Here is a 27,287-nt window from a genome sequence, read left to right as displayed (position 1 = left end):
GGTAAATGATTCAATGAGTTTCTATTATCTGCATCGAGTGCACCTTTCTGATCACATTAGATAAATTTTGAGAGTGTCTTTCTTGACTGATGTTATTTAAAATGTAGATAGTAGTCCAAAATAAACCTCAAAGTGGTCAAATTAAGGTATCAGATTAAAATAAGAACTTTTTAACGTTAGGTATTTAAGGCACACTAGTCGTAACGGCTAAAATTCTGGAGTTAAACAAAATCAATAATCAGTAAATAGCTGAAATAATCCAAAATTTACTCCAGTAACAGAGATTCGCCTACTAGCTAGTAGCCATAACCATTTCAAAGTTTTCAAGAACACGTTAATACGAAACCATTTCCATGAACTTATCACTAGTCGTAGCCTTAGCGTAAGAGTTAAGGCTTTCGAATTCTGTTCATTGAGTCACAGACTCTAAGCCCACCCTACTTAGGTTGTTTTGAGGAACTGGATATTGTCGCTTTTCTGTATCGAAATAGACTTATGACTCAAAGACGAGTACATAAATCTGTACACCGCTAATATAATAATAATGTTTGCAGTTGAAGTTGATATTACTGGCATAGCTTTCTGTTTAATAACCAAAGTGGATATACTATGGTTTTGGGGTCTTATAACATTTATGGATCAAAGTTTTATGGTTTATTCATCAGGTAAAGTCATACCAAATCTCAATGTACAATTCTAAAAGAATCACTCGAAAAAAATTATAGCTTTGTTTTAGGTTTGTTAGTACTCATCATTAGGAGGCTTCTTCATCAAATAACAAGAATTCAAGCTCTTTCATATGTCCAACTAACTCTATTCATTGACTTATCTGAAAGCATTGCTCTCTATCTATTCTCGGTTGACCAAACAGAACTAATATTAACGGAGAATAGTTTTTTTCTTTATTTCGGTTTTTGCGATACATTCATTGTGTATACTAACCAATCTATTGGTCGAATCAGTGCATTTTAAAGTGTTTTTGACTGCTGACAATAAACTATCAAGTATTTCGCGCTAATAAGATATAGTTTATAAAGGTAGCTTAATTTATGCTGTATAAGGTTGATTTTGGAGAAATATTATGCTTAGGCGTACTGTGACGATTCTTTCGAATTTCAATTTATTTTTCTCATGACTTACTAACATCAGCTAGGTTTAATCTTGTGTAAGGTTGTATTCGTGTGCTAGAACAGAGATTCTCAGACTTGAATGAGAAAGTTATTCTCTGCTGATTTGTTTCCTATGGTTCTTCAGTTAACTACTGTGCGCAGTGTTGGCCTCGTTATTATTTTCTAGGCTGTCACATGTAGGTGAGTCAATCACAGGCAGCGTAGAACCTGACATATTTTTGTATCGGTTCAATTTGTCGCACCCTATTAACACAACGAGAAGGATATTCGAGGAAAAATGTCAGAGTAGTAGAAGTAGTGACAGTATCACTGCTGCTAGAAAACACTAAACATAGACAATATGATTCGAGAAGAAAAGATGAATTCACTGGATAAAAAGCGTAAAATAATTCTTAAACTCGACATGTTAGAGAAAACAGGACAAATATATCATCACCATCACAGCCCATTCTTAATCATCTTATATAAAGTTTCCAACTTTTGGACACCTGTAGGATATCCGAATGTCTTGATTGTCAGATATACAACGAGAAAGTCTTTTATTCTACCATAAAAATATTAATCACTTTAGCACTAAATATTTGATTATGGTATTTAACTCTCAGCATAAAATATACAATATTACCACAGATTTTTGTCTTATATTTATATTAGCTCGTGGTTTTCCAATCAATATGTATTTCCTTTAGTTTTTATGAAAGATAAACGGGAAGGAAAATATACACATCACTTTGATCATTCGCCTAAATTTTGTATTGATCAACTTAGAGATACATTGCAAAGTTCCTATAAAATTGCTCCTGCATATACGGTTAACATGGATAAGTTAGTCAAACCAAATCGAAAACAAGAAATTCTACTGTAATTTTCTAAAATTTACAAAGAACTCAATGACCCGAAAGTTTCGGGAGTCCATCCTGATTCTATCGCCCAACAGCCTCAGTATCACAACTAAACTGAAACATTTTCTTCCTGTTTCGCCTTGTAACCTTGTAGAAGTTAAATGAATCTATACTGTATGTAGTTGTTATAAATTGTATGATTGTTGTTCTCTAACTGGATCCATCGAATACGAGATACGTCTTATAAGAAAACAGACTTAATGCAACTAGCTAGGTCGAACGATCAATACGAAATAAAACTTCATCGAAGCCAACCGTACTCAAATAATAGAGAGAGGGGGAGGGAGAGAAGATGCAACTTTTGAAAAGGCTTGCATTTTTCAACAAACGACAATTACATAATCGAACATTACAATGTGTATTATTCAAATCAAAACAAGCAATAAAAAATATTGATTACATGGTGTTCTCACATTACAACGGTCATAATACTTGAAGTTGTAATGGGCTAAAGCATTGTATCATTCGACTGAAGTTATTCACATTGTTTTCAGTGCTAACCAACTGCATCGGACCCAGGAGTTTCCTTTATTTCCCTGTTTATTCGGCTTGTGAGTTACGCGTATTGGGTAGTAATTTTCGCCAAAGATTTCGTCTTTAGTGTCTGGATTGATTCTCAACTCTGCTATAAGCGTATCAACATAACCCAGTCCATCACACCTGATGAGAAACAATTACAGCGAAGTTTAACGCTTGAAATAAAATCCTCAATACTATTAAAACTCATCCCCAATACTTTTTTCACCAAGTGTACCAATTAATGACTATAAGGACTATATACAACATACTACTTACTTATGCCTGTTACTCCTAATGGAGCATAGGTCGCCGATAACATACTAATTGAATATTAATAAATTTGTAAATAACCTCGACCATTTTATTCATGAATCTAATCTTTATTTTTCTATTTTCTTTGTTAAATTTCATACATATATTTATATATTCATAGTTTGCAAAATATCAATTCACTGAATAAAGTTGCTGTTACACATTTTGTTAGTTTACCATTATCTGATTGGTATAATGCATCAGTCAGTGAACCGGTAGTTGATGCGAATCTATATAAAGAACCTAGAACAGTGGCTACAGTGATTGCACGGTCTACAGTAACAGCTTCACATCATGATGATGACACAGTTGATTCTCAACAACATCAGCAACACAATAGTGCCTTATCTCATTCTGATTGGATACGTGAAATTGTAGCTGTAACGCATTGTCTTATACGCTTGCAAAAATTACCACAGGTTAGGCAAATTGTATTGTATTATTTTTATGCTAATCGTGGTAAAAGTATAATATACTGACGGTCTTGAGTTGACTAATTGAAAATGAGATGACACCTCAATTACTTTGCGCAAAGTTTAAAGTACAGTGATAGATAACGTGTGTTATTATTAACCAAGTGAAAATTGGCAATATTTAGTCCCTGAAACGTTTGAAATCAATAAAAATATCTATTATACAACAATAAAGTGGATTTCAGATGGTGCTTAAGCTAAGTTACACGATATGTGTGTCGAATTACCTAATGTCATTTATTTCGTGATTAAGAGTGTTTAGTGAAGCTAGATATTGTTCGCCCTTTCTTACCCTCACTCTATATCAGAACCTTAAGTTTCTCAAGTTTATAAACAGAAGAGTCACAATGTATTTCATCATAGTTGATGTCAGTTCATGATGAAAACTTTAACAATAATTTGTAAACCCATCTCAAAACTCCAGCTTCACTCTTAATACCTAATCCTAACCTTTTTGCATTATCGCTGGTCTCAATGGGTGATAAAAACTCTATAGGGCGATAACCTTGAATCATAGCACTAGCTCGATTCCTAATATGCAAAACTTAACCTTTCTTCTTCACTACAAAGAATAATTCGACATATGAAGATTGATTATTAAGATCGAAGCTATTATTCCACTGTTATAGTAAGGCTTTTTGCTGATAATTGTTTCGTAACTAGGCAGTGTTTATTCATTGGGTCTCTCAAATTTTTCAATATGTTGTACTTTTACCTTAACTTCATTTTATAATTAATATCATTAAAATTATTATTAACTTTTTGGTCAATGATTTTTTTCGAAAAGATTACAAGTAATTTGTCAGATGATGGCTGTTTTATATTGTTTTTATTTTTCTAAATGAAATCCCCTTTTGATAAAAGTTATATACACTTTGTTGGAAGATTACTAAGAGTTTTGTTCCTCATGTTTACGATGAATAATTGTTCTGACCATATCAACTTTCGAGATTGTGACGAGACTATCATATTAAAACTAATTTTGCTCAACGTTCATGTAATCTGTAAAGACTGAATAGCTTTTTAATAATTTCCGCAGTAAATATTTGATGTTAATTGTGTGTATGTGCCCAACAAATGTAGATGAAGATAACCAGTGTAACACCAACCTCTGAATTAGTAGACCTCAAGGTGCACAAGGGGAAAAGCAAGATCCTTAAATGCTACACAGGGAACACCGAAACAATCACCCTTGAGTAAGCAGTTCTGAACGAGGAGGATCGGATGCAGATGTAAAGGCAGTGATTGGCAAAACAAGGACCTCATTCCCACAGTTGAAGAACATATGGAATTCAAAACAACTGTCAACCAACATCAAAGTTTGAGTCTTCAATAATAACGTCAAGACAGTTCTACTCTATGGAGCTGGAACTCCCAGAACTACGACAACCATCATCAAAATAGTGCAAGTATTTATAAACAATCATCTACACATGATATTCAACATTCTTTGACCGGATACCATCAGTAACAGCTTACTGTGGAAGAGGATAGGACATATACTATGGAAATAATCAAACTGTATCACGAAGCAAGCACCAACTTGGAATTCTGAAGTGAAACGGAAAAGAGGAAGACCAAAGAACACACTGCACCGAGAATTGGAAGTCGACATGAAAAGGATTGACCAGGGCAGAGTTGGGTGGAGAATGATGGTGGACGGCCTATGTTCCTCCATGAGGGGTAAAAAGCGTAAGTGTATGTGTGCGAAGACGATCAACTGGATACCTTGGTTCTAGGTTTTGTACTATTTGACCTTCATCAGTAATGGATATCTGAAAGAACTGATACTATTTGTAGTATTCAAATCCATCCCATCCAGTGGTGTGATCTGAGACGTTACTACTGGGCTGTTCGGCCTGATAGTATCATGAACTAGACAAATATAACAGTGTCACTGCTCAGTGGTCAGTTATTGTGAACATCTGACATTAGTGCTTACTGAGTGACAAGAAGAACATGAGAGAAGTTTGTACTGCTTTGCTAATACGTTTAGCTGTTTTAACGATAGTCAGTCACAACGAAGAACCTGTACGTATGGACATCGGTTCAAGCTATTATACCCCATTAGCGCAGAGAAATTAAGTTGTCAGGCCAAATTTTAGAATAGTTGAGGTAGTAACAGTATCATTTGTAATAAGAAAGATTAGACATCGAATATATGACTCGAAAAGAAATCATGGATTGGCGAAATGAAAACAAATAAGATATCAGGAATTTAGAATATCAGGATTTCGGGGAAGACAAAGAACTGATGCAACTTGCGCCATTACAAGCGATTTCGAGCCATGTCATTCAAAGTCTAACAATTTGTTACGATAATCATGCGGGCTCCAACCAAGTGGTCTGCACCTATTATCATGGCCAAGTCCAGTTGTCACTGACTTCATGGATTGATGCCATATTTTGGTTTGGCCGCCACTAGCTTTCTTCCAGTCTACTACACCAGACAACCCTTTGTCGAGGTAGGCGATGGTTAGGCATACGTAACACATGTCTCAACCACCTCAGTTGATGAAGATTTACTACCTCATCAATCGATTTGCCATCCTTACCTAGTGCTCTATTCCTAACCCAGACATTGCTTACTCCTTGGTCCCAAAATACACGAGCAATGTTTCGAAGACACCTATGATCGAATACTAGTAACCTACGAGTATCCTCTGTTACTGATGGTCATGTTTTGCAACCATAAAGTAGAACGAAGCGAACTGCTGTTCAGTGAACTCTCCTTTTTGGTTGAAAGACGGATATCTCGCCTATGCCACAAGTGACGCAAGTAGGAACAAAGCAATCTAACCTTTAAATCCCTGCCGAGAATTCGTCAAACACCAGACCATCGGTATTGATGAAACTCCCAAAGTAAGTGAAGCAGTTGATGCGTTCAACTAATTAACTCTCTATCGCTAATTCAGGTGACGCAAGCCAATCCTGAAGTAACATATTACATTTGCCGGGTGAGAACCACATCCCTGCATTTTTCCTAAGTTGGTCAGAAGACTCTGTACTTTGTCAACGTCTTCACCATACAGAACTATATCATCTGTGTATTTTAAGTCAACAAATGAATCTCTTGGTGTATGTTTTAGAAATATAGTTATATCAGTATTGTTGACAACAAAATTATTAGTTCTATTCCTATCTCGTCTTCTATTTCGATTCCCATTCACTCACTTAACGTACAGCTCACTTTATTACCACTCGATAACCGAGAAAAATCAGTTTGACCATGTCCGAGTAAATAATAAGGCTTTCCTTAAAATGTAGTTCGAAAATAAAGGATATAAAATTCTAACCTGAATGAAATATTAACGAGAACCTCTGTAATTTGTATCTTCTTACCATTGAGAACAGAGATTACCATGTAGATATTCAAAGGTACGTCACTACAATTGAAAGTGGTACAAAACGTTTTGTACAAGTATCTAACTTGTTTAGATATCTCACACGTAGGTATTGCAGATATAACCCAAAATTGTACGTACCGATATTAAATAGATCGTAGTCGATTAAACTGTGAATCACTGTTTCCATCTCCTATTATCATATATAATAGTTGACATCATTTAATAAGGTTTATGACATTCCCTACTTTACTTGAACTAATAATACCGACGCCTTAACTCAGTGACATGTTATACTAACGATTATTAGCCTGACCCACGTTGAACTGTCTCCAAGCCCCAACCAGAACATATGGAAAGACGACCGATCCATCCTGTTATGGAGCAGGATAAACAGCTGTAACTCTAACACAAACCTTGATACTATACACAACAACTCTCTTCTCGTTTAGTTTTAACTACTCTAAAAGAGAAATCTTATTAGGAAAGATTCGTTGGGTAAAACTAAACAAGAGTAAGTTTACAAGACACTTTAGTGCAATTATATATAGATTGGTTACAATGATTATTATTCAGTTAAATGCGTAACAATAGTGAATCTGTGAATACAATGAATTGCATTCCTCATAAAGTGCTGTTCAACCCCCTCCCACAAACGGGTAACTAAGCGACAAAACTAAGAGCAGGGGAGGGAGTTTATTGGGTCAAACTTAATCAAATAAATGTCTATTCCTTTGAAAATGAATTCATTCCTTGACCAATAAAATGCATTTGTCATTCAGGAGATTTTTAATTGGCACATAATGACTGTTGTGTCTTAAAGTCCGTCTAGTTGGCGCGTGATTTATCCGCCAATCGAAATACAACTTATTCAATCATAATACTTTGCCAATCCAATAGGTCCAAATGAAGTTTATATATATATATATATATATATATATATATATATATATATAAAAGTTACCCGTAATTCAATCTTCACTAGGATATAACAATGACCTCATTTGATGACTGATTGGCTCACCTCGTCAGCACTGAAGTTCAATGTCTAAGTTTCATACAAATGCCACCACTCTGATTATCACCAAATGTACTTTACTAAGAAATATACAGTATGAATATAAAAAATAGGCTTACTGTGACTTGAAGACAGCAAAATATGATATCAGTTAGTAAACTAAATGAAATAATTAAAGGAATATAAAGATCCTATAAACTAAATGCTTGGAAAGTATATATTAGTAATGTATAAATACTTCCAAAGTTTGGTAATTTCACTTATCGTTTCATCATTTTATAACAAACATTTCAATATATCCTCTCTCCGTTCTAAATTTTTTTCAATAAGTATCTAGGTGATTGGCGTCCTCAATCGTATATTTCACAAATAGCTGGAACTGGTCATGTGTTTACGGCACCATTGATTCTAGGACAAGGCTTAATTGGTGAAATTCATCGTTCAATTGTTTTGAAATTAAGTAAAACAATTGAAAACAGGTAGGGAAATGAAACCAAGGAAAAATATGTTAATGATGTTTTGTTTAAAAAAATACTGCACTTGTTATAGTTAACTGAGACTTTAATCTCTTATGTTATTCCATGTGAAACTTGTTTGATGTCTCGTCAAAAGATTATGTATGGTCACGTTGGTAATGTAATTCATCCTGTATGCTTCTTTGTAGAATAGTTTTCACTAGGAACTAATATCACTGAACAACGATTATCAGTCATGGTGTAATAACCAATACCATAGTAGTATAAGCTTTATCGTTGGTCTGATTCTATCGGTCAAATTACTGTATGTTCGTTCATCTAAATGATTTGACATCGTTTTGTTTTTGTAGTATTATAATCTCTAGGTTATATGGTTTAACTACGGAGCTTTGATTGTTATTCTAGACATCATCATCGTCTACGTCATGCTTAAGTAAGGTTTTCAGTTATTCCAAAAGTGTTTTATATCGATTCGTTCTGATGGATTCGTTTGTGATAGGCTGTCTTCGTGAGCTTTGTCTTTATGTTTTCTTGTATTCGTGCTGATTTTTTTCTGTAGACCTTTTGTATGTGTTGATATATTAGACTTATCAATGTATCTGTCGATTACGATCCTGTCCACCATGTTTTAGAAAAATATTAATTAAATTCAATCAATAGGAAGTCTTGAACCTAGGTTTCGTAATGATTGACACTAATCACTCAGCTTGGGATATCTATGACCTTAAACAAACTGCTACTTCCCCTCTGACTTTAACAGGTTTCACCTGTAGATACTTACCTAGTCTATGGAAACTAAAAAAATCATTAGACTAATGGTTCTTTGTTTGCGACTCAATAGTGTAAATATCGTAAATTTACTGCACCTGTATTAAATGGTCCTTTTTTTCAAAATTTTCAGTTGGTGCATAAATTTCCTAAAACTGTTATGGGGAACTATATATTTCTTCTCACTTGAAATTGATTTAATGAATATCAAGTGCGATGCTGTGTGCTTTAATAACTTGCTCATCATTACAGTCCCCAAATACCCTGGTTCGCTCGAGAGTGGGGAAAGTCAGCCCTCCCTCTCGAAATGCTCTCACATGGCCACGTACATACAACCACTGCCAGGGAAGTCCTACTCACTGCCTTCTCGTGACGAGAGGTGTTATTTACCGAATTGACAAGACAAAAAGTGAATGTCCGGCGCTTTAACAGGGTTGGTGGATGTGGAGCGTATACCTAGGGGAGTTGAAGAACCCTGATTCCAAACCAATAGTGCTTATGAGCTCTAGGATCTTGAGGGAACAATTGGCATATGAACCTATTGTTCGTTACCGGCTACCATAGGAGTACATCTCCTGACGTTACTCCACTACCTTGTGGATTAGACCTTTAGGTTGAAGGCCCCGGGTGTGGTCCCCTAAGAAAACCACCTGCTTCGGTTTGGGCACCCGGGCAGTATCCCAGCCCTCACATAAACCGAACGATTTATGTGGTGCATATCTATTTGGTGCCTCCTTGTACCAATTTTTATGTGTTTAAATAGATAAATAAAGTTTTTCCATAGGGTTATTCGTTTAAATTGACTTGGATAAGTGAATGATTTAATTGTCTTGCGCTGTTTATGTCTGAATCTTCAAGGATCTCTCGATTTCACAGTTGCTTGACTTATCGCAGATGAATTCATGCATTGTATTGAAATTCAAATAGTCATTATATTGAAGGAATTTCATAATACCCAGAACGATATTTATCTATGAAGTCTTTTACTATTTATCTGTATCATGTAAGTAACTGATGATTTCCTTGTTCAAGTCAATTAAAACAAACTTTAATCAATGGCTAAATACTTTAGGGAATTCTTGATTTTCAAAGTAAATCGATCTTTGTATTTCATACTTTATTATTCGATATTTGATTCATATCCTGTTACCAGTATAAGGTTTTGGAGATTTGTTGAGTTTTGATTGAGATCATGAACCGATCAATGTTAGACCAATATTGAAAACCTGGAAGCACTGAACAGTTGTTTCGTCCTAGTATGGGACTCGTGTTGTTGTCATCCTTTCAACTTACTAACTTACCATTATTTACACTACTCTAAACGTGTTTGTGTTAGGTGCTGCCGATTGCACTGATGTAAAATGTCATAATCACAATCATTATATGTTAGAATTTCAGTTTGGCTTTGTTTTCTTTTTCACATATATATTTATGAATGTATTCAGCTTGTTTTTCTTTTTTACAAAAACCTTTTTCCACACAGAGCAATTGCTCAAAATGATACTGTCCCATTGTCAGAAATTAATTCACCTAGATATTTGATCAAATTATTGGAATTAGTATTTGATGCTTTATTTATGCAAGCTAGAGCATGCCTTCTTGTTTTACGTACTTTGAATGGAGCTAAACAGGTGATACTTTTTTTCTCGTTTTTTTCTTTTTTGTTGATTACCATTCATTTGATTTATTTTAAGTTTTATCTTACGAATTATTGATTGATGTTAAAGTTGGGATTTCATCGATGATACGCTAGATAGTAGGTACTCGTCCACGTGAGACACGTTCTTGAGTTCCAGCCAGCGATCAAACGACAGTTACCAATAACAGCAATGGATAACGGCATAAATATGGAGTGAAAACAGGGAAGAAGCAAAGCTGTAGTTTACAAGATAAAATAATCTATTATGTCTGTGTCTTTTACAGTTATGTCTGTTTATACTCAATAGCCAATCATGGCTTATACTTGATGGACATATCACTTTCACACCTGGTTAACTATTGTATCTTGTTGATAAGTTGTGTAAGTTTTGTTGCATCTCACTTTTTTGACAGTCGCAATCGGAAAATGAGATTCTTTATTCAAGAAAATTATCTATGGTGAATACAGCTGGGGTTTTGCAACTGAATAACTCAGTTCTACAGATCACGGTCTAATAAACTGTTATTATCTCTAAGTATGTCACAACTGAGCATTCATTACAAATTTTAATAATCTCAGTTGATAATGATTTACAGCCTCATCAGTTGACTTATAATTTCTTATCTAGGATCCTATGTTCAACATTTCATCAGTCCTCACCTGTGTTGATTCCATTATATTCAAACAATTCTGTTTCAAGATATGAATATTTTAGTGTTTTCTTGTTTATATTAATTAGTTTCAATACAGTGTTGATCATATAAACAATCTTTGTTGACTATTTTCGCTTAGCGTCCTTAAATACTTATTTTTATGCTATTCTTTCTCTTGTCAAGAAACATGTCAGGATTTCAACAGAATTACAAGGTTTAACTACTCATTATATCTGGTCTTGTGTGCAATATGAAGTAAGTAAATAGCCCAACCATTTTCTTCTGGATCTGATTTTTTGTTAAGTATGTGTTATAACTTGTGACCGCCGATTAGAGAGCATTGACTTATCAATCGGACCAATGACACGCAAACCCGTATGAGCAGCCTAGAGTTCTGATTAGCCCTGCTACCCGCCTAGCCCAGCCAGTTAAGTCCAGAACACCAATCCGAGCCTCTGCGATATGAATCATTATATTTCAAACATACTGAGTTTATATACCAATCAAACAGACCACAACGTACCAATAAAATATGAAACAACATTTGTAAAAGAATTAGCCAGATGTGGCTGTGAATGAGCAAGGTAGTAATTAATATACTGGGTATAACTCAAGAATGGTAAAACGTATAATACTAGTTTATGGGTCAAAATAAAGCTTATAATAAGAGGAACATGAATATGAATAGTTTAGTTACTTAACAATCATACGATAAAAATATACGTTTAGTATTGGTCCATAAAAGGATCCCAAAGTTACCATTCATTATGTTTCTCGGGTCCTAACAGTATGATATAAGAGGTAAAATAAAGCAGTAATAAATGGAAGCTTATACATGCGATTTGTACAATGAATGCACTATTTAGATAGTGTAGAAAATAAATAACTGGGATCGTTTCAATGAATTATTTACCCATAGTTTTCTCAAATTTTCAGTGTCCACGATTTAAACAAGTACAATCAACCAATAGAAAAATATATGAAATGGAATATCGGGTTAATTCGAATAATTATCTTAAACCTAAGTAATTTCTCAATTACCAACATAGATTATGGCTATCGTGTTGTTACAACATTTTGTACAGATAATACCACATTATGAGATAGTTTTGTTGAGCGATCAGAGGCAATCACCATAGAACCTTGAACTTGCGTTTGCTCCAGGTTGGCATTCATCACAATAGGTTGTATCCACCATCTCGTATTAATTGTTTCTTCTTGTTTAATTCAAATCCGCATCATCCAATGTCACAGTAAAATACATTATTTGTGGGAGTCCATACAATATTAAGTCAGTTGAGTAAATGGCCAAATTACAACTTAATAAAATTGTATTATCAGTAATGAGTAGACAGATAATTTTATCATTTTAAAACTCACTTCAACTGAAAACGTTTCTTATATTCCGGATTTCTTAGTTTGGAAAAACTTCAACTTCATCAATAAACTATTTTGTATTCAAGGTACAGTTGTTCACATCATTTTCCATAAATTACACAATCAGTCAATAACAACGTAGAACTTCGTACGTACGTACGTACACAATAATCTTGCTTTTTTCATTATTCTATTTTCTGTTATAGGTCTATTGTATTTTATTGACACATTTAAATAATATTTCACCAAGTGAATTAAATGAATTATCACTTTCATCAAATAAAAATGGTTTACTTAAATTACAAGCACGAACTGGTAGAAACAGTTTTCTTAGTGGAGGGGATATTACACCAGGAAGCGATAATTCTAGTGCTTCATTAAATCTATCAAAAGTGGATTTAAATGCATTAATGGGTCGTAAACGAATTGGAGCATTTAATTTTGCATCAATAACTTCAAGTTCAAGTAATAGTAATAGTACTGCTGCTTCTTCTACTACCACTACTACAATTACTACTGCCAATACTATTAATGCTAATTCTACCAATACTACTCCTGGAAATATTACTAATACACGAGATTCTCAGTCTGTTATTGGCACAATCTCAGGAAACGTTATGTCAAACCATATTGGTAATATTGGAAGTGGAAACTTCACCACTAATACAACTGCTGCTACTAATCAAGGTCAAAGTAATGTGCCATTATTTAGCTTTTCTAATTCATCACATTATCTTGGAATATCTACATATTTATCAGAAAGCCGTGCAATGGTAAGTCTACAAAGTGTATTCGATTACTGTAATAACAGTTTAACTAAAACGGTTCATAAGAGTGATTCGAACGTGTGGTACGTTAAATAATATTAGTGTCTATTAGAAAAAAATTCAAAAACTTAACATGCTTTTCTAGCAACTAATTACATATCAGTAACTTAGTGAACAACTCTGCCAAATTTGAATCACTTGTTTTTGAGTTCAACTTTAATTGTAAATGTCAATGCTGTAGTCCAGATGTATCCACTTGATAAATCAGAAATAAGACGAAATATACTGTCTAGTTTACATTGCTATCCACTATACGAACCATTGTAAAAGTTTGTTTTCGCTATAAACACTAAATCAGTTGTTAATTCATAACAATTGATTAATAATTTCAATAGTTGAGATCATGAGTCAGTTAAAGCTAGACTACCATAGAAAACCTAGAAGCACTGGACGGCCATTTTTCTATCGTGGCCTAGCTTCAACTGATTTATGATTTCAACTATTGAAATTACTAAAATCTCCACAAAACCCCTTCTGATTAATAATTCTTTGAAATCTGTAATTATGTAACTAGCATTTTATCTGCATAATTCCATGTTATTTAAATATTGGTCCATTCTTATTAGACAATAATATAACTCAAACGTTAATTATTTGGAATGTATTAAATAAAATTTTCTCAACAATAATCAATACTGAGAATACACGCTAAAAGGTTATCAAGATTCATTCATTTGTAGATAGTGTAAGCATGTCATGTGATAATAAGCACTTTACATTAGAGCATCTTATTGTTCTGTATGTATTATACTGATTCAAGGATACAGTGTTTATTATTCTCAACATTAAGAAGAAAAAACAAATGTATAAATTAGTTTAAGTGATCTATATTTAATTTTCTTGTATAGATTCATCGATTGGTAATAAATAGTAAAATTAGTGTCAATTCTATTTGATATGAATGTTAGTTTTTGTAAACTCTAGGATTCGATTTAGTGTTAGGTAATTAAAAACAGTTCGTAAGATACCTTGGACCTAGGTTTTGTGCTAGCTGGAACTCATCAGCAAGGCTTACTTGCAATTTTAAGGAAAATTGTACTTCCTGTTTAGTTCAACCCAGGTTACCTAGTTTCACAGTCTTAGATTTATTGGGGCCATAATTGAAGTCCTATATTAGACTGAGTTATATGCATTAATTAATCTTTTGACGGGATTTGTGTCCATCAGTTTGTATGTATTCTTATCTTCGAGTAGTTCTTCGGCTTTGTTGACGTATTCTTCTTTATCCGTGATTACTGTAGTGCGTCCTTTGTCCGCTGGTATTATGACAATATCCTTTCTATTTCTGAGTTCTTTCAAGGCCTTTCGTTCTTGTGGAGTCAGTTGGTTGTTTTCTTTCACCTGTTGAGTTATCGGTACTATAGTTTGCCTTATTTCCTGTTGTGTTTCTTCACTGATTCCGGAAGTTTTGAGTGATGACTCTAGTGCTGCGAAGAACTCCAGCTTTGAGGCGTCGCTTGTATTGTAGTTTAATCCCTTCTGGAGCAGGTTTTCTTCCGTATTTGTTAGTGGTTGTTTTGATAGATTGATCACGCAGTTGTTTGTGTTTTCTTCCATGAGTGGTTTTGAGATCTTGATTAGTTTTTTCTTTAAGGTGTTTCTTCTTTGTTCTCTGTGTCTTTTGCATGATAACATCAGAACACTTGGAAATCGTGACCATTAGGATGGAGAATAGCATTAATTAATCACTGAATAGTGGCCAGTATTATGTGTATCTAGTCTTTCCTTTAATCCTCGAAATAATAAACTCTTTGTCTATCATGAAAATCAATCCCATCAATAAACTTGTTAATGCATTAAAATGGTTGTTTCTCAAGATGCTTTATTATAAGAAGTAAAGATAAACATAGCTTTCACAAATTTTGCAGACTTGTTTAATTCACAAAACCAATAAATTAGAATTTATTACAATTTATTTATGGTCCGGTAACTTGAACCGATGCATATATATGTGGCAGGTTCCATGTTGCTGCCTAGTTTCAGTTTATCAACTAAATGGAACACCGACTATATAGTTCAATCAAGCAAAACCTTTTTAATTCATCATTGTTAATCTACATTTATTTATCCAAATTTTTTAACTTGACTATTTTCTATTTTAATTTGTTTATCCTAATCAGTCAGGTTTACCAGGTGTTGAGACTCAGTCTGGACAAAATCTCACAGAGAAATCAGCTCCAATTTACCCGTTAGCTTGTCGACCATCTGGTGATAATATATTAAGTGTATACAAAATGGTTATGGAATTCATTGAAGCTGTTGAATGGGAAATGATCAAATATACTGAATTTTCTGATCTACATTCTGTGTCCTCTACTCATTCGTAAGTTTGAATTATTGTTCTTCTACATTATATTAGTTTTACACTAATTAGTGGTCTGTTTTTTACATAGATGTATCTTTTTGATTGATAGAAATACGGCAATGAGTCTAAGGGGGATTAGGCGACGGAGAGCCTATTCCGCACCTGGATGAGCATCTTTAGAGCACGGAATATCTGCTTGACTGTCAAAGAAGAAGGTCTTTTGCCCGAAAGCTTATTCGATATTATTTAGCAGTTTCAAAAATTTTTTTGTTGAAATTAGAAGATAAGCATAGCTTACAAGTCTACGACAACTAATGGAGCAATCGATTTTCTATTACAAATACTAGGTGTATATTGTTCTGCAAGGATAATAAATTAACTACTGAGGTGGTGAAATATAGTAGGGTGAATTTGTTCAAATATGTATTGTGTATGTCCAATTACCGTATACTGACTGTAATAGGAGTACATGAGAAACCGTTTAAAGGTTTCCAAAGCAAAATCATTACAATAACTCATGGTCTCTTTGAATGTTGATGAGAGATGCTTAGACTAGTGATAGATTATTCAGTTATAATATGTGAAATAAATGTAATCATTGGTTGGAGATTTTTGATCACATAGATTAAATTCAATCTTAATTATATAGTTGTATTCCATCTTTACCAATTTCTTTATCTTCTGAACATTCTAGTATTCCATTGCTTCATTTGCTTCCGGTCCACATTTTTGTTTACGTTAATTCCAAAACGTTCTATTGTGATACGCAGTATCCGAGATTGTATACTGATACATTATCTTTCTATACACTAACCTGATTACTCGGAAGAAAATATGACGAGTGAGAAAAGAATAATACATTTTTGAAATGATGTAACTGTTTCTGAACTGATAATCAGGCGTTAAAAAAATCAGAATGCTTCTGTAACCTATTCAATATGAAGCGATTAGATGGTTAACTCCATGTCGCACATTGTAATCTCTAAAAAATATTTTTCTAATCTTTTTTTATCATCTCACCTTCAGTAATACAAGCAATGATTACCGTCAACAATGTCAATTACGTACATTACTCAAAACTTTCATTGAAACTATTTATCTACCTGGAAAACTTTCTTCTTTACGTAATAAACTTCAGAAATCACTTAATTGTAAGTTTACTGCTTTCATATTGTTCTTGTGCCAGTGTAAGTTGATTCGATTTCTTGTTATATTGTTATATATAATACTTAATCGATAGATCTGAATCAGGAATGAAGGACTAGACAAACATAATATTGGTTATTATTTAACAATCAATGGGTTCTAAATATCTCCATCCTGACAGGAACTGAGTCAACGCCCAACTGACTCAATGGTGACATCTCAAAATGTGAAGCTAAGTGATGCAGGTTTAAATCAATTCCTTCAAGATCACTGACCTCTGCTAACTAACACAAAATTGGAGGTTCAAGGTTTTCTTCTAACCATCTAATACCTTACTTGACTTGGTTTTACAATGTTTTTGTCAATCGTTAGGTCGATATGACACAGTCGTTTTAGAAAGACACCACAACGCGTAACATCAAATCATACGATTTTGGCTAATTTTTATCAGTAAGCATCAAGCAAACGCTTAAATCCTCACGAAATATGCTTCGAACTCTTTCATAAATGACAAGCATATATACATGTAATTTTACGTGGTTTCTTATTTTGCATTAATTTGAAGGAAAAGTATCAACATGCTCCTTTGGTTGTCACCGCTAAAAAATTTTAAACTAATCTTCTTTACGTTAAATCAACCATTCTATCAATATTTTGAGATTAATCCCAAGTTGTGATTAATACCTATATAATCACTGTAGTATGTTGGGGGTTCATGTAGACTTTCATGATATTATCTTCTTAGCAAATTACTCACTCGGAAAGTGATCAGACTAATATTGTATGGTCTACAGTCAAATATAAACGTTCGTTTGATTTTATACAAATGTTATTTCAAAGAATTAATTATTTAATTCTAAATAGTCAGTCTTGTTTCATTTATTTCTAAAAGTAATGGTGAAAGAGTTCAAGCTGAACTTCTATCAGCAGCATGTTAGCAGTTATCATTACTGTGTTCAGTGATATTTATTATTGATGGACTTAAAAGGGAAGCTAGGTGAGTAGTGATTTTTCCAACCTGAGGTCGTGACTGCACAAAGGATAACTGGTTGGTATCTGATATGAATCACCTTTTCGTGAGTAGTTTCAGATATGATAACTCTATACTTTAAGGACCTTGTCATAAACACCAGAAATCTATGATGAAACATAGCGTTCTGTTTTTTAAGGATTGACTTTTCTAACCCCTTTTTGTTGTGGTAAGGTAGCATCGTTTGAGTGTTTGGTGATTTATGAGGTAAACCTTACTTTCCAACATACCTTAGTATATAATTCATTGAGATTCCTCCCTCGGGTCTTAAATTCAGTGCTTTTAGTGTCATCAACCTCTAGACAATACACCTAAAATCATTAGACCTTAAAGAATGAGTGTTCCAGCTGATGTGTACCCCAACTGGTTCGTCAAGAAAGTCAACCTTTACCATCGCGTCAAGGAAGCAGCTACGATAGGTTAGTAAAACGCTAAGAAGTCGATACTGAGTTTAGTTTTATTTTGTCTGAATTTCGAAGAATCATTGAATCTCCTAAAACTCATATTTGTTTTAAACTCCGATTTAATATTTTTTTTAACTGTCACAGCGCCAGACGTTTTAACATCTGTTGTATCTCAACAAACTGAACGTGAACTGAATCTTAATAGACCAATTCTTTTAGTAAGTACTTTCTCATTGTATTCAAGATTGGTTTCGCTGTATTTTTTTCGATCACGAACATATTCATATGTTTTACATAAATTAAATTTTATATTGCACTCATTAAACGATTAGATACATGATATTTTCCGATTAATTGTGAACAATATGATTTTAAGTTAAGTAAACTCAAATGGGCCTTCATGGAAACGCCATTTAGTTATCTAATTATCTGACTTTCAACAAGCTTAAGTTCATTATTGCGTTAGGCGTGTCTTATTCACTTGTGAATATGAACCCAACCATGTAAATATTTGCAACACTTCATCAAAGGACCTACTGAGGGTACTGAGTGAACCTAACCAAAGTCTATATTACATTATTTTACAACAAATGCAAAGGATGGGATAAATATATCTTGCAAGTTACATATATCTGACTATCTATTCATCTTTCTGGAAAGTGGATAAATTACCGTTTATTTTTTAGCTAGACAATACACAGTATTTAAGTCATATGTTGCTTACTAAAAAATCTACTAGATATCATGATGAAAGCTGTAAACCATTGAAAAATGAGAACATTTGACAGTTGTTTTGTCCTATCTTGCAACTCTTCAGGTGATAGAACACTGGTGATACTATATAGGATCAAGTTTAGGACTTTCAGATCTCGGCGTGTGAGGTTGACGCTATAGGCTAAGCCGTGTAAGTAGGTGCAGACTACCTGGTTGTGATCTGCGCAGTTGTCATGACCAGTTGTTGGAGATGTTGACTGATATCGATCAAAATCGATCGCAATGATGTGGGACCCTTGAATAATATTTTCTATGCCTTACATTTCTTACTGTCACTGATATTGTTGCTACTTCTATTACTCTGGTTTTTCTCTTCACAGTTTCATGTTTTTGTACTGATGTCTTATGGTAACTTGAACTGATTCAAGTGTATCAGGTTTTCCAGTGGTTATTATTGACTAACTTACTGAACCTATCAACTACTAATGGTAACATGTTCATAACACAAACTTTTGTGTCTTTAGCCTGCTTTTCGATGAAGCTTTGGCACGTGTCTGTTAAGGATTCTCATGCTTCACCGAAACTCCTATCTGGTTTTCGATAATTCCCCAGTTGATATAAATCGTCAAGAAAAAAACCCCAGCTTTAACTAATTTCTTGATTGTTAGTGAATATAATTGGTTTCAACCTACTACGATGAAATAGTGATCATCTACTCTCAAATATTCCTTATTTCCTGAATACTTTATGAATAATTATCACTGTAGTTTACTGTAAATTTTTGAATAATGGTGTTAGTAAAATATCTTACTTAATATTGGTGTTCGTTTTGTGACAACCTGGATATTTTATGTGAAACTGTGATACTACTGAAAAATGTTTACTTTCTTTTTTAAAACAAATAGATCGTTCACGTCGTGGACCAGTGTTTAAATGAAGTAAGAAAGATGTGTATCGCTTTACCAGAGTTTGCAAGTGGTTGTCTACACATTGGTCTAACAATTTTGGAAGATTTTATCACTGCTATATGGAGGATTTATAAAAGTAAGTTATAGTTGTAAATCACGCAGTTACAGAATGATTTGTAGAAATTTATGCACAGCTGATTAGCATCAATCACTGTCTCAGCTTCTGAAGATATATATATATATATATATATATATATATATATATATATATACATAATTTTAGTTTGTGAAGTAGTACAAAATCTTAAAGCTGCCAAACCAAGACAATATAGCAATCCATGAAGCCATCGACTGTTGGTCCGAACCATATCAGGTTGTAGTTTACACGATAATCGTGAGCAGTCTTTGGGGACTTCAGGTGGTGACGTGACTTTAAACCAGTTTCAGTGAATCAGTTACATTTATTCTCTGTTATCTCGTAAATCCCATTCGCTACTTTTTTTGAATTGTATTTTTTATGTTTGAATTCTTTTAAACATCATATTGCTTTACATTAAGTAATAAGTAATTCGTTATCATCATGTTTTTTTAGTTCTTAATAGTGATCGAATTCCACTGATATTTTCGCGATATGATCACTAGTCTAATTGAATCAATATCACTTGCACCATGTTTTAATATTTGGTAATTAGAGCTAGTCAGCAGGAAACTCCATTCATTAATCAACCAGTTGTAAATACCTCAGTCCGATTGAAGGTCAGTCACAACACAAAAGACTCAATAGTATTATCTGAGACTGTGGGACTAGGTGATATTAGTTCGAATCCACCAAAGAGAACCAGTTCCTTCGAGATTGTAAGTATGGCTTCCTGACAAGTTTCAGCTAGCTCCAAACCTAGATCAAGGGTTTGCTGCAAACTGTCTCCAAGCCGCTAACGTTATATCACTTCTACATCGTTGCGATTCTTCTTGTTAGTTCTTTTTTCACTATGCTGGTGTACTACGTTATCTCTAGGTCTTCTTATGATGTCGATGACTAAACTGTTAATCTGATAACATAAAACCGAAACAAGACGAAAAATATCCAGTTTAACTTAGCCAAACGGTTAATTGTTACATTAACCAACAAAAATAAAGTTACATTTTACTGAATCAACAAAATACAAAGCAACTGTATCAAGAGAAATCACAGTTACTCATCAATAAAATATATTTGACTCATGTAAATTTCACAAATATTTCCTATGTCAAGAGAAATAGTTTCAAAGCTAGTGGAGCTTGTCAATCAATATTGATTTTGATAGAGCAATGAGAAGACGGAGTTGATGTGAAAAATGTGGTGTATTGGCGCCATACATTTCAAACAGTCTGGTCACACATATACTTGTCAGGACATTTTATATGAATATTAATAAAGGTTAATTAAATGAGAGTTCAAGTAAGAAATGTTTTTCTCTCCTTTGTTACCTTTTTTTGCTTAAACTTTCATTTAATCGACCTTTATTAATATTCATATAAAATGTCTTGACAAGTATATATGTCACAGGTTGAAATCATGAGTCAGTTGAAGCTAGACCACCATTGAAAACCTGGAAGCACTGGACGGCCGTTTCGCCCTAGTATAGGACTCCTCAGGTTTTTAATGGTGGTCTAGCTTCAACTGACTCATAATTTCAACCTGTGAAATTTTCTAAAATCTCCACAAGACTCCTTCTGATAATAATCAACTGCTCACTAGTGACTGACTTCAGGAGAACCTCCTGGAGTTCTAGTGAGAAGCCGTCACCAGTGGAGTTCAACCAGGTCTGTTATGAGATAGGAACTCACTGAAGACAATGGTGTTCGGTGGCGCAACTTCGTGGATTGGTTGAAGTTAGACATTAACACCGTCGGATGCCGGCTCAGTGGTCTAATGGTTAAGTGCTCGCGCGCGAAGCCAGTAGGTCCTGGGTTCGAATCCCGCGGGGTGCGGGATCGTGGATGCGCACTGCTGAGGAGTCCCATACTAGGGCGAAACGGCCGTCCAGTGCTTCCAGGTTTTCAGTGGTGGTCTAGCTTCAACTGACTCATGATTTCAACCTGTGAAATTTCCTAAAATCTCCACAAAACTCATTCTGATAAGTATATATGTGACCAGATTGTTCGAAATATATGGCGCCAATACATCAAAATTTATAAAAGGAATTAATTGCTTTAAACTCAATATTGAGTTGTGTGTCACTCATCATTTATTCTCATCATATTGTTATATTTTCCAAGGCCAATACTAACATAACTCACGGAATACACTACTTTACCTTTTTTTTGTTTTTATTTTATATTTATGAAAACGTAAAATTCTCACATCTATTCTATGTAAATTAAAACAGGAGGTAGTTGAATACACATTATTGAATTCGGAATTCATTCAATACCGTTGTTTAATAGTCCATACATTTTCTCATTTTCCTATTATTATTATTATTATTATTATTATTATTATTATTAAAAAATCATATTATGGGAACGATAAGATGGGGTAGTATAGGATTATGATCAATTGTTCATTATGCTACGTTGAGGTCTTCCTAAAAATTAATACATTTTTTCCCTGTTTATCTCTTTTATTTGAATGATAAGTAGAGAATTTTATAATCTGTTTACTTTATTTGTCTAACAAACATGTGAATATATATATATATAATAGGTGTATACCTGATGTCTGTATGCAAGTTGATTAAATCTGTCGTTCTGTTACTTTTTACTGAACAACAATTGCATATTCGTAGCATATATATATATAGTCAGTATATATAGTCAGTAGTACTAGACGAACTAGAGTTGTATTATTAGTTTTTTATTCTCTATTAACAGAAGTATTTTCTAAAATCTATATGTATGTATTATGAAGAGAAATGAAACAGGCATGTAGTATAGTCGCCTTTCTTTATCTTTCAGAATGTTTTTTTCGTTTCTTAATGAAAGAAACTTCGTGTTCATATGTGTGTGCGTGTAAATTTTCACTGATATTTATTTATTTATTTATTTCAACACATAAATATCAGTACAAGAGGGCACCAAATATATATGCGCCACACCATATTTGTGTGTGTGTGGGCTGTGATACTGCCCGGGTGCCCAAACCGAAGCAGATGGTTTTCTTAGGGGGCCACACCCCGAGCCTTTGACCTAAAGGTCTGATCCACAAGGCGGTGGAGCAACGTGAGGAGATGCATTACCATGGTAGCCGGTGACCAATGATTGGTTCATACGCCATTTGTTCCTTCAGGATACTGGAGCCCATGTGCACCATTGGTTTGGGACCCGGTTAAAGCACCGGACATTCGCTTTTCGTCTTGTCAATTTCGTAAACAACACCCCCGCCACGAGAAGGCAGTGAGTAGGACTTCCCTGGCAGAGGCTGTATACGCGTGGCCGTGTGAGAGCATTTCGAGAGGGAGGGCGAACCCACCTCACTCTCGGCCATACTAGGGCATTTAGGGGGCATTTTCACTGATTTCATTTTATTAGAATAAAAGGTGGTCTAACTTAGACCGACTCGTAATTTTAACTGTGAAAATTATATTTATATTGATAATTGTAACTTTAGGTTGTATACAGCTGATGAGAAACCGTAAAATAGACTGATGGATTCATTTTATTCTACAAACCTTGTTGTTCTTGCTGTTTAAATTTATCAAGGGATCTGATTGTATAAAAAGTTATATTGAAACTCAGAGAAGACCTAACGATGGAAAATAATTCATAACATCATATAGTGTCTTGCATTTAGCATAGCTTAGTGTTTACTTATCTTCGCTCACTGGCTAATCACATCTTAATTCCAATAGCAAGTTGACTTAAGCTAACCGAACTTTCGGAATCTGTGTCAACGTAAAACACTGTACAAAAGGATCTGATTGTACACTTTCTAAACTATATTAATTGCTAATATCTATCTATGACCCATATAGTTTTGTTAAGACTTGTAAAGCTTTTTCATTTCCAATGACGGTGAATAGTGTTGACCTGTATAACTTTTTCACTGTCACCATTGTTGTTCAGTGAAAACAACTCTACCGTACAGTAGTTTAGTCTAAATTACTCATAATTTTAATTCCTACGTATTCGTTACATATTAATCAAACACTGTTTGATTCGTCTATTAAAACGATTCCAAGTGTTGTTTCAATTAAATGATTTCTGTATTATTTTTTATTTTCTTGGCATTCTAGATATAGGTGAACTTGAAACAGGTCTTGCTTTGCCAAGTTCTGAATGGTCAAAAGATGATGATGTTAGTCGATTTTGGAAGTAAGTTTTTAATTCTTTTTGAGCAGAATAGTTACATTATTAGGTCGTAGGAAGGAAGGAAGGAAGTTTACATTCTTGTTATAACTACAGTTCTATTGCTAATACTTGTTAACTGATAATCACGCAAACAATGAGCATGGAAGATTGGTGCAGATGCAAATTTTATTGATCATCCAAAACGCTTTATTTTTAACCAAAAATACACTTTTGTATGCTGATTTTTTGCACACGCTTAATGATATCACATATAGGAAAAACAGGTTAAATGTAGTTCACACTTAATTGATCTAGAGAATGTAAATGCTACACTGAAAAATCAAGACTAGTTTTACACTGAAACTATTAAGACTTACCTCACTTTTTCATCCGTCTTACTAATCATTGATTGATTTTAGCTAGAGATATCTGTTTATAACTTTGAAAGTCATTGATTAACTGTGAAAGTTTGAAACTGCTCTCAGTAGTTCGGACCAACAATCTTGTCAGAGATAGATACTTGAACCAGATAATTTATCGTTGATCCAAACTATCTTCGAGTTGAAAAATCTTTATGATTATCCTACCAATTATTTAATGATATAACCTAGGAGGAGAGGTCTTGCATCACTTGGAAAATAATCCATTAATGTTTGAACGTACTTTACAAATTACCTATTATTTTAAGTACTCGAGTTAAAACTATTTAGTCCATTGACTAATGTCAACTCTATTCGAATGGAATAATAATAATGAATTAAGGATTAAAGTACCTGACTACCAAAAATTAAGTCCCTAGTTCAAATTCCGTTCCACTTACTGCAATTTGAGCAGCCAGGTGGTATCACTAATATTTACAGAAGAGTATAAACATGTATTTGGTTGATAAATTATTATTTGGATTGTGTTAATAACTACTATACAATTTAAGTATCAATCCTAAGGTTGAACTTGATCGTTTCAAATAAATTGATGATTAGGTACTTACTTACTTACGCCTGTTACTCCTCGTAGAGGAGCATAGGCCGACCACCAGCACTCTTCATCCAACCCTGTCACAAGCAATCCTTTCCAGCTCTTCCTAGTTGTTATTCATCCTTTTCATATCTGCTTCTATTATCCGACGCAATGTGTTCCTTGGCCTTCCTCTTTTCCGCTTCCCTTCACGATTCCAAGTTAGGGCTTGCCTCGTGATGCAGTTTGATGATTTACGTAATATATATCGTATCCATTTCCATCGTCTTTCCCTAATTTCTTCTTCAGCTGGAAGCTGGTTTGTTCTCTCCCAGAGAAGGCTGTTGCTGATGGTATCTGGCGAATGGATGTTGAGTATCTTGCGTAGACAACTATTTATAAATACTTGTACCTTCTTGATGATGGTTGTATTAGTTCTCCAAGTTTCAGTTGCGTGCATTAGAACTGTCTTTTTGTTCGTATTGAGGATTCTGACCTTGATATTGGTTGAAAGTTATTTTGAGTCTCATATGTTCTTCAATTGTAGGAATGCGGCCCTTGCTGATCATTGGGTAGAAAGTTAATAACAAATATATCTTTTTATATCCCAATCAGTAGAAAATAGTGTTTCCGACGTTTCGTGACTTAATGTTAGCCGCTTCTTCAGAGTAAATAAATAACCGATATCGGTTATCATTGGGATATAACAAAAAAATATATTTATTATTACAATACAACTGGTTATTGTTGTCTTGCTGTAGTCTAGTCTATATTAATTAGTTACTAAAGAGTAACTCATATGCAATTTTCATTTCACTTTCCGTTTTTCTTTTTCAATAGAAAATTCCCATCATGGCAACGTATGGCTACACATGAAGCACGTTTATTAGCTAATAATACAATAATGGAGAAATCATTGGCTAAGAAAAAAGCACACGAAACAACTTATAATCATGATAATAGAACAATGAATGCAAATTCATTTAATGGTATGCAAATAAAACGATTAGAAGAAAAAGAAGAAACTGAAAAATTAAATTCTGGAGAGAAAATAAATGAAGGTGATACAATCATTAAACCAGTTTGTGCAATTGCTTTAGGCTTATATAATAATGATACAATTGGTTGTAATAATATCAATATACCAAGTATAATACCATTTGCTAATGGATTAAATAATAATTCCGATAATATAGATGATGCAGAAAGAGGTTTAGAATATATGGTATGTTATAATCAACTGAACTAGTCTTTTTGAAGTTTTTTTGTTTCATTTTATAAAAGTGAAAAATGCGTATCATCATAAACTAACCTGAGTTTGATTGAACTTTTTTGAAAAATCAAAGTAGATTGTACATGAATTTTGTTTGAATTATAAAACTTTTTAAATGTATACACTCAATGGGTGTAATAACTCAGTAGTTAAAATGATTGACTACTAAGTCGTATATTCGAACCACATTCCAGCCCCCAAATGCCCTGGTACGGCCGAGAGTGGGGAGAGTCCGCTCTCCCTCTCCAAATGCTCTCACATAGCCACGCGTACATAGTCTCTGCCAGGGAAGTCCTACTCACTGCCTTCTCGTGGCGGGGGTGTTGTTTACGAAATTGAGAGGACGAAAAGCGAATGTCCGGCTCTTTAACCGGGTTGGTGGACATAGGGAATCCACCTAGGGGATTTGGAAAACCCTGATTTCAAACCGACGGTGCACATGGGCTCCAGTATCCTGAAGGAACAAATAGCGTAGGAACCAAGTATTGGCCACCGGATACCATGGAACTGCATCTCCTTACGATGCTCCACTGCCTTGTGGATCAGACCTTCAGGTCGTAGGCTCCGGGTGTGGCCCACCTATTTTGGTTTGGACACCCGGGCAGTATCACAGCCCTCACACATATCAAATAAGATTTGTGTGGCGCATATGTATTTGGTGCCTCCTTGTACCAATATCTATGTGTTAAAATAAATAAATAATAAATAAATAGTACTATTGTACCCTTACATGATTTATTCTTACTTTTGAACAGATAATTCAATCTAATCTTTTTGAGTTATTATGTATACATATATTTTACCTTGGCAATTATTCACTTGTTTATTTAATCGTTTTTATGTGTA

The 27,287-nt window shown here is 34.0% G+C and overlaps 1 protein-coding gene across 1 annotated transcript in view; it reads left to right on the top strand.

Moving 5' to 3' along the window:
- EXOC4 (Exocyst complex component 4) overlaps positions 1–27,287 on the top strand; it is a 46,418-nt gene that overhangs the window by 5,299 nt on the left and 13,832 nt on the right. The window contains exons 8-18 of the mRNA XM_051215527.1: positions 2,985–3,282; positions 8,029–8,177; positions 10,426–10,573; positions 11,418–11,489; positions 12,818–13,384; positions 15,559–15,761; positions 16,770–16,894; positions 18,468–18,541; positions 19,943–20,081; positions 24,160–24,238; positions 26,009–26,393. Of these exons, the coding sequence (XP_051066051.1) occupies positions 2,985–3,282; positions 8,029–8,177; positions 10,426–10,573; positions 11,418–11,489; positions 12,818–13,384; positions 15,559–15,761; positions 16,770–16,894; positions 18,468–18,541; positions 19,943–20,081; positions 24,160–24,238; positions 26,009–26,393 (2,239 nt within the window). The remainder of the gene's footprint in view (positions 1–2,984; positions 3,283–8,028; positions 8,178–10,425; positions 10,574–11,417; positions 11,490–12,817; positions 13,385–15,558; positions 15,762–16,769; positions 16,895–18,467; positions 18,542–19,942; positions 20,082–24,159; positions 24,239–26,008; positions 26,394–27,287) is intronic.

This window comes from Schistosoma haematobium, chromosome 4 (genome assembly GCF_000699445.3).
Source record: "Schistosoma haematobium chromosome 4, whole genome shotgun sequence".
Lineage (NCBI taxonomy): Eukaryota > Metazoa > Platyhelminthes > Trematoda > Strigeidida > Schistosomatidae > Schistosoma > Schistosoma haematobium.
This window is presented reverse-complemented; position numbering and strand designations above follow the sequence as displayed.